Source organism: Ovis canadensis, chromosome 12 (genome assembly GCF_042477335.2).
Source record: "Ovis canadensis isolate MfBH-ARS-UI-01 breed Bighorn chromosome 12, ARS-UI_OviCan_v2, whole genome shotgun sequence".
NCBI classification, from domain to species: Eukaryota; Metazoa; Chordata; class Mammalia; order Artiodactyla; family Bovidae; genus Ovis; species Ovis canadensis.
Window position 1 is genome coordinate 14,373,844 of NC_091256.1, and position 6,999 is coordinate 14,380,842.

The following is a 6,999-nucleotide window of genomic DNA, read 5'->3' on the forward strand; positions in this document are numbered from 1 at the left end:
CAGGGCTCAAATCACCTCTATAATACTGCTTCCAAGCGGTCTAAAATCTGTCTAAACACCCCTAGTGAATGGAAACTCACCACCTCTCCAAGAAGTCCAATCCACTGTCAGAATGTACTTTCTTGAGTTTCTAGAGGAGGGTGGGGAAATAATGTAGAGGCTCTTGCCTGGAGAATCCCATGGACGGAGGAGCCTGGCAGGCTACAGTCCACGGGGTCGCAAGAGTTGGACACGACTGAGCGACTACCACCACCACCACCATAGAGGCCAAAGGTCATGAGCCCCAAGAAAGGCCCTTGGATTGGGCCTTGTGCTGACTGATGACTTAAAAGAAAGAACTTTTGTTCAATGTAGCTGGGAGGTGGGGGTGGCGCAGAAGCCAAACTCAAAGAGTTTGGGAATTCCCTGGTGGTGCGGGTTAGTGGTGAGGACTCATTGCTTCTACTGCAGGGGGCATGGATTTGATGGGGGCTGAGAGCAGGGAAGGGAAGGGAGAGGGAGAGAAGGAAGCAGACGTGTGAGGAGCTGAACAGGCTTGTTTGACAAGAGTTGGGTGGTGTGAGTGCATTTGCAGGCAGAGGAGAGAGGGAGGGAGCCTGTGAGGACACGGGGTCAGAGGGGACGCGAATGGGGAGGCCAGGGAGAGGCGAGGGGTCGGAGGGCAGCGTGTGGAACAGGGGTGGCGCGATGCAGGTCCCCCTGGGGGAGAAGATGAGGGTACAGAGGCTGCTGGTGGCCCGGCTCTCCAGCACACGAGGCCAGCTGCTTAAAGACAGAGTGACTCTGAGTTTGGGAGAAAGCAGGAAGTCGGAGGCCTCCACGGGACTCAGACACTGGCAATAAACTCAGCCGGGGTGCTGGGTTTAAAGAGGAAAATCAGATTTCTGGGTCCAACTCAGACTTGGTGAATCTGAATGTCCAGGGGTAGGGGCTAGCCATCTATACCGTCAACAGACACCCGAGGGTGGGGGTTGGAGGGTGGGGGTGTTCCTGTCATCAAGAAGTTTGGAAAAACACTATCCTACAGCAAGTGATTCCCAAATACATTAGCCCCCTCAACCCCATGTGCTTTTGGAATATACAGATTCCTGGGCCCCGGCCCCGGGGAGTCGGGAAGTGGAGTGGAACCCGGGTGTCTGAGTTGTTTTTAAGCTCTTTAAGTGCTTTTCTTCGGCAGGTTGCTGGGACCGTAACTGAACCGCCCTGAACAGGGTGCAGCTGCCAAGTCTCAAATTCACCGCGGTTTCTTCTCAGATTCCACTCCGTTTAAAATTAAGGGTTAAGGGTTATTCTGCTCTTGATGTTCTCCTGGATCTCAACAGTCACTCACGGGTTGATGAGCACACACGCTGTGTGCGGGGCCCTGCAGGGAACGGCTAGGCTGCCGTGTTCTCTAAGTGGAGCTCTCTGGCTTTAGGGCGCTTCCAGTTGGCTAGGGAAGAAGATGGGGAGAGGGAGTCTGTGTCCTGGCTGGAAGGCAAGGCGAGGGGGAGGAGCTGGTAGGCAGCTGGGGAGCGGGCTGAGGGCCGCGGCTGGGCTGGCCGCTGGCGAGCGGGCACGCCGAGTGGGGGCGGAGTTGCTAACTTGCCCTGGCATCCTGCGTCTTCTGTCAATCAGGCGAACGTAAGCGAGAGGTGCGGTTTGTTGTTGTTTTTGCCACACCTCGCCACGTGTGAGATCTTAGTTCCCCGTCCGGGGATCAAACACACGCCCCCCGGCAATGGAAGCGCAGGTTCTGAACCGCTGGACCGCCAGCGAAGTCCTGAGTTGGGTGTTTTTCAAACGTGCCAAGTGTAGCGATTCTCAGGTGACTCTTGGAGGCCTGGTGTAAGCGGAGGGGAGCAGGAGGTGACCGCGCCTTAAGCTCGCGCGGCAGGCCGTCCGCGCGATGCCGGGGGCTGCTCGCCCTCCTCTCCGGGTCTCTCCTGTCCTCGGCGTTCTCCTTCCTTGGCAGACGCAGCTGGGGAAGGTGCAGTTCCCGCGCACTCCACAGGGCCGTGCCCTAGTCACACAGCCCGCCCGGGGCCAGGAGGCGTTTCGTCTGGAGACGGACCGGCTTTTCTTTCTCAGCGGCCACCCAGCTGCTCCCCAGCTCCTCAGCGCCCCCTTCTCTGCTGTGACAGGTCGGCGTGGTGGTGACGTTCCTGGTGCTTCTTGTTTTCTCCCATAACGTGGTCTTCCTGTTCGTGGGGACGGCCAGCCTGGGTCTGTCCCTCAGCAGCACCTTCCCCAGCATGCTGGCCTACACCGAGGACGCGCTGCAGTACAGAGGTGAGCCCCTGCTTCCTCCGCGCCCACCCTCTCCCCGGGGCCTCACAGCCTGAATGTGGGAAAGGCTCACAAACAGTGTTGTTCCGACCCGCCTGGCCCCCTTCTTTCAACATATGCTGGATCGTGAGATTTCAGACCACAGACAAGCAGTGAGCGCCTCTTTCCCATCTTCTTTTTCCCCATAGTGGTTGGTGGTGGTGGTGGTGGTGGTGGTGGTGGTGGTGGTTTAGCCGCTCAGCCGACTCTGTGTGACCTGGACTGTAGCCTGCCAGGCTCCTCTGTCCATGGGATTTTCCAGGCAAGAATACTGGAGTTGGGTTGCCATTTCCTTCTCCAGGGGATCTTCCTGACCCAGGGATCGAGCCCAAGTCTCCTGCATTGCAGGCAGATTCTTTACCAACTGAGCATGTCACACAGCTGGCATTTTGGGTAACAGGCATGTACTGGAAATTCCAAGTTCAAGGAAAAGCAAATATGCATGGGAAAAATTATAGCACAGAGAAAGAGTTTCATAACTTAACAGTAAAAGTACCTGCTTGCTTTGTTTTCTTGTGGATGTTGTTGGAAACAGGATTGGAACAATGACTCCACACCTGATTCACGGTTGTGACATGGCCTCTTTGAAAACCTCTGATTCTCTCAACTAAGCTTCCCTTTCTGTAGCCTCCCGAGTGTGCATAGCAAAGATCTTTTTCAGAAAAACAAGTTAATTAAAAATTATTATGTTTTGAACATTTAATGTTACCCACAGACGTAATCAGAGATTCCCCAGAATGTTGGAAAACCACCACTAAAGATGAGTGATTTCTTTGGAGCAGGAGTGGGGGCAGTTGGTGTCTGGGGGCTGGAGCGTGGGGCAAGAGGGGATCAGAGCAATTAGTGCTACAGCCCACCCATCTGCTGAGCTGATCCTGAGACCAGGATCCTTGAAATCCCAAACTTCAAAGAAGTAAATGGAGGAATGAGCTGATGTGGGTATCACATATCACCTAGTATATCCCACAGAGGTTAAAGGGATCAGCAAATGTTAGAGTTTAATGATAATAACAAGGTTATGTCGGCTGGTTCTGCTGCAGATAGTCACTCAACCTCTCCTCTTTTCTCACCATCCCTGCCTTGGTTCAGGCCTTTATCAACCTCTCACCTGCTTGGAATAGTTAATGGAGCCCACCTTTTTGTGATTTCTGATCGCCCCCATCTGTGCCATGGCAGCTCTTGGCTTGTCTCCTGGCCGTCCGATTTGCCTCCATCAGAGGTTCTCAATGTGGTTCCACATTCTAATCACCCGGAGCCCTTGTAACAGAGCCTGGGCTTCCTCTCCACACAGTCTGATGTACTGCAGCTGCCGGGTGATGGTACCGTGTAGCCAGGGTGAGGGCCGCTTCCTGGGCCGCCCTGCAGAGCTGCTCACGGCCCCCACGCCTTCCTCTGGAGCGCTCTCCCTTTCTGCAGCCGCCCTGCCTGCTTCCCCTCAGAGGCCGCCTGGTTCAGTCACCTGCCACCCCTCGATGGCACAAAACCCGCCGTCTATCTCCACCCTTTGGCACAGGCGGGACCCTCACCCGGAACACCCTCTCATCTGCCTGCTGGCGCCCCGCCCCTCTCACACCCTCGGGAGCCTCTGACCCCACTGGGAAGGCAAGTCCCCTCCTTGTCCTCACCCTGCCTGTCCGTCCCACCTTCGTCCTAACGTTACCTGCCGCTCCTCGACATGCACCCTGAGTGCACCAGCGAGGGACGGAGGCCAGAGCTTGGCTTTGAGGTCAGCAGGAGACCTGAAGGTCCGCCTCGCCTCCGTGCCTTCCGGCTCTGTCACCTTGCGCAATTCATCTTCCTCCCCGCTTCTGAGCCTCAGTTTTTCTCTGTGCAAAATCAGAATGCCAACACCTTCCTTTTAGGGTTGTCCTGTGCGTTGGAGGGCATGCAAACTCTTGACTCAACAGCGTAAGGTGCTCACAGGTGCTCAGTATAGATGTTAACTCGGGTGAGTCACCTGAGTGCCCTCAGGGTTTAGCACAGTACCTGCCCATAGACGCTACTGAGGAGAGTAGACACTCACATGGGTGCTACGAACCATCTAGAGACAGGCTCACGGAGGGGACGGAGCACCGAGCTGGCCCAGGGTGGGTCAAGTCACTGAGGAAGGGCGTGCTGGGGAAGGGAGAGGCAGGGCAGTGAGCACTGTGAGGGTGAGGGCTGAGACGGGGGTACACCTACGTGAGAAAAACGGGGGCCTGGAATGCCGGAGGAGACGACGCTGATCTCTGAGTGTCTAGCAAACGTTGGTGCTGGTGACAGGCTGAACTAAAATTCAAAGCGCGGACTCTCTCGTGGGCTGCCTGGCAGACAGGGCAGGCGGAGGGGGCGCTACACGAGAGCGGGGAGCTAGGGACAGAGGGAGCACAGAGGAGCAGCTAATGCAGGCTCAGGGCTGGGAAGATGATAATGAAGGCAATCTCCAAAGACGAAGGAATTTTCTAGACCAAGAGGAGGAGGAGGAGGGTTCAGGAGGGGGTGAAGGCGCGTGTCAGAAGCTGGCGGTGAGCGTGTGCGCAGGTCAGCAGACGCAGGAGTCTCTCCTGGCTGGAGGGTGGATTGTGAGCAGACAGTGTGATAGTCGGAGCTTGCAGTGGGGCAGGTGATAAGAGTGCCTATGAAAGCCACATTAAAGCCTCTGGCCCTGACCCTGACCCTGACCCTGACGGCAGCGTGAAGGGTTTAAGCAGAGAACCGGCCTGGTTTCGAGGCTTTACTGTGGGCAGCGCTGGGCTGAGGGCTCACATGTGTTTGCATCAGGGTTATCCACACAGCAGCCCCGAGGAGATCCTATGCCCATTTTACCAAAGAGACAGGGAAGGAATTGCCTAAGGTCCCGTAGCTAGTAGGTGGCAGAGCAGGCTTGGAACCCGGGTCTGACTCTGAAGCTTGGGCTCTGAAGGCCTGTGCCATGTGGCCAGATTGATCAGAAGCTGGCTGGTTAGTGCAATGCCAGGGGAGTGAGGCCTGCCTGGCAGGGGAGAGCAGGAATCTTCCTGGAAAAGTAGTTGGTGTTCACACTGGGAAGGGCCCTGAATGCCAGGCTAAGCAACTTGGAATAAATGCTGAAGATAATCGTGAGTAACTGAAGGCTTCAGAACTGGGAGATAATATAATGACAGACCCAAGCAAGGTCAAGGGCTCACGTCTGAGAAACCTCAGGAGTCCCCCTGGATTATGCTAGCGGTGTCTCCGTAACTTGCCGTCACTAAGCCCGATCCTTCTCTCCTGTTCAGGCTGTGCGACCACAGTGCTGGTGACGGGGGCAGGCGTCGGAGAGATGGTCCTCCAGATGCTGGTCGGTTCGGTACGTCGGGAGACCCAGGGCGGGGGGATGAGGGGCGCGCCCCTCCAGGCAGTGGGAAGATGCGGCCAGCCCCTCCTGAACCCGGCTGTCCCTTCCCCGGGCCTCCTGCACGGCAAGCAGGGCCCACTCCGTCTGTGCCACCTGTTTCCGCTTCTGAGCCACCCCTGGAAGCTGAGCCTCCAAATGCGGGACTGGAGATGTGAAGGGCCACGAGGCATGGTCCAAAGCAAACACAAGCCGTGTCTGGGAGCGGGGCCAGGGGCCCCGTGGGAATGTTTAGCTCTCAGAGCCTGGGACAGGCTTGGGCTGCAGGCCCAAGAATGGAGCTCCTTCCCATCCCCCTAAGCCCCCTTTCCCTGCCCCACCTCTCCTCACCTCTGGCCACCCTACAAAGGGCCCAGCGTTCTGCCCGACTCCTGCCTGATCAAGGGCCAAGTTGCCCAGTTCCCTTCAAACATACCCACGTTTCATTTGTTCAGCAGGGAAAAAAAAATCCATCTGCTTTTTAGCGTAGACTATAATGTAGACATTGTGATGCTTCTTTTCAGAGAGGATACTGAAACTCAGAAATTAAGCGACTTGCCTTCAGTCACACTTCTAATAACCAACAGAGATGATGTCCAGAGTTAGGCCTTTCAGTCTCTGAAATCCCTCTAACCACTGTGCGATTCTCCTCTCCTTTCGCCCTGCTGGACCAGGGGAAGAGCTCCCCCTTATGACACCCTCTACGCTGAAATAAGGTGATACCTGGGGTTCACCACAGTGGAATCCAGTGCAGGAAGACATGAAGGGTACAGAGCAAACATGCTAATTGCTAAAGCTGGTGATGGGTCCATAGGAACGCCATAAAACACGCTGGCATGTGTTTTACATTTTCCATAATAACAGGATATATATATATACTCCTTCTCTGCAGAGTTCTGCTCAGGGCCTGTGGGTACAGAAACACCTAATATGATCGGAGTTTTAAGGAAGAGATGGAAATTTTCAAAGGGTCCACGACACAGGGCTGAAAGGGACTGCAGGGGTCAGCGGGTCCAACCGCTGCTGCACAGCAGGATTTCTGCTACCTCCAGAAACATAACCTTGAAACAAGGCCGAGATGTCCCTCCTACCTGTGTTTCTGTCTATAGGTGTGGCGGGCCTGAACTTGACTGAAAACCCTGCCACGGCCGGAGAAGGCCGCTTCCTCCAATACATCTTCATGTGAGGTTTTGACGGCCTGTATCTCTGTGTTTTCCCCTTTGGCAGATATTCCAGGCTCAGGGCAGCTATAGTTTCCTGGTCTGCGGTGTGATCTTTGGTGGCTTGGCTTTCACCTTCTATATCTTGCTCCTGTTTTTCCACAGGATGCACCCTGGACTCTCATCAGGTAAGGAAAGAAT

At 55.5% G+C, this 6,999-nt stretch overlaps 1 protein-coding gene across 1 annotated transcript in view; it reads left to right on the plus strand.

The window, feature by feature from the left end:
• MFSD4A (major facilitator superfamily domain containing 4A) overlaps positions 1–6,999 on the plus strand; it is a 28,439-nt gene that overhangs the window by 17,792 nt on the left and 3,648 nt on the right. The window contains exons 7-9 of the mRNA XM_069545219.1: positions 2,124–2,271; positions 5,544–5,614; positions 6,866–6,986. Coding sequence (XP_069401320.1) covers positions 2,124–2,271; positions 5,544–5,614; positions 6,866–6,986 — 340 coding nt within the window. The remainder of the gene's footprint in view (positions 1–2,123; positions 2,272–5,543; positions 5,615–6,865; positions 6,987–6,999) is intronic.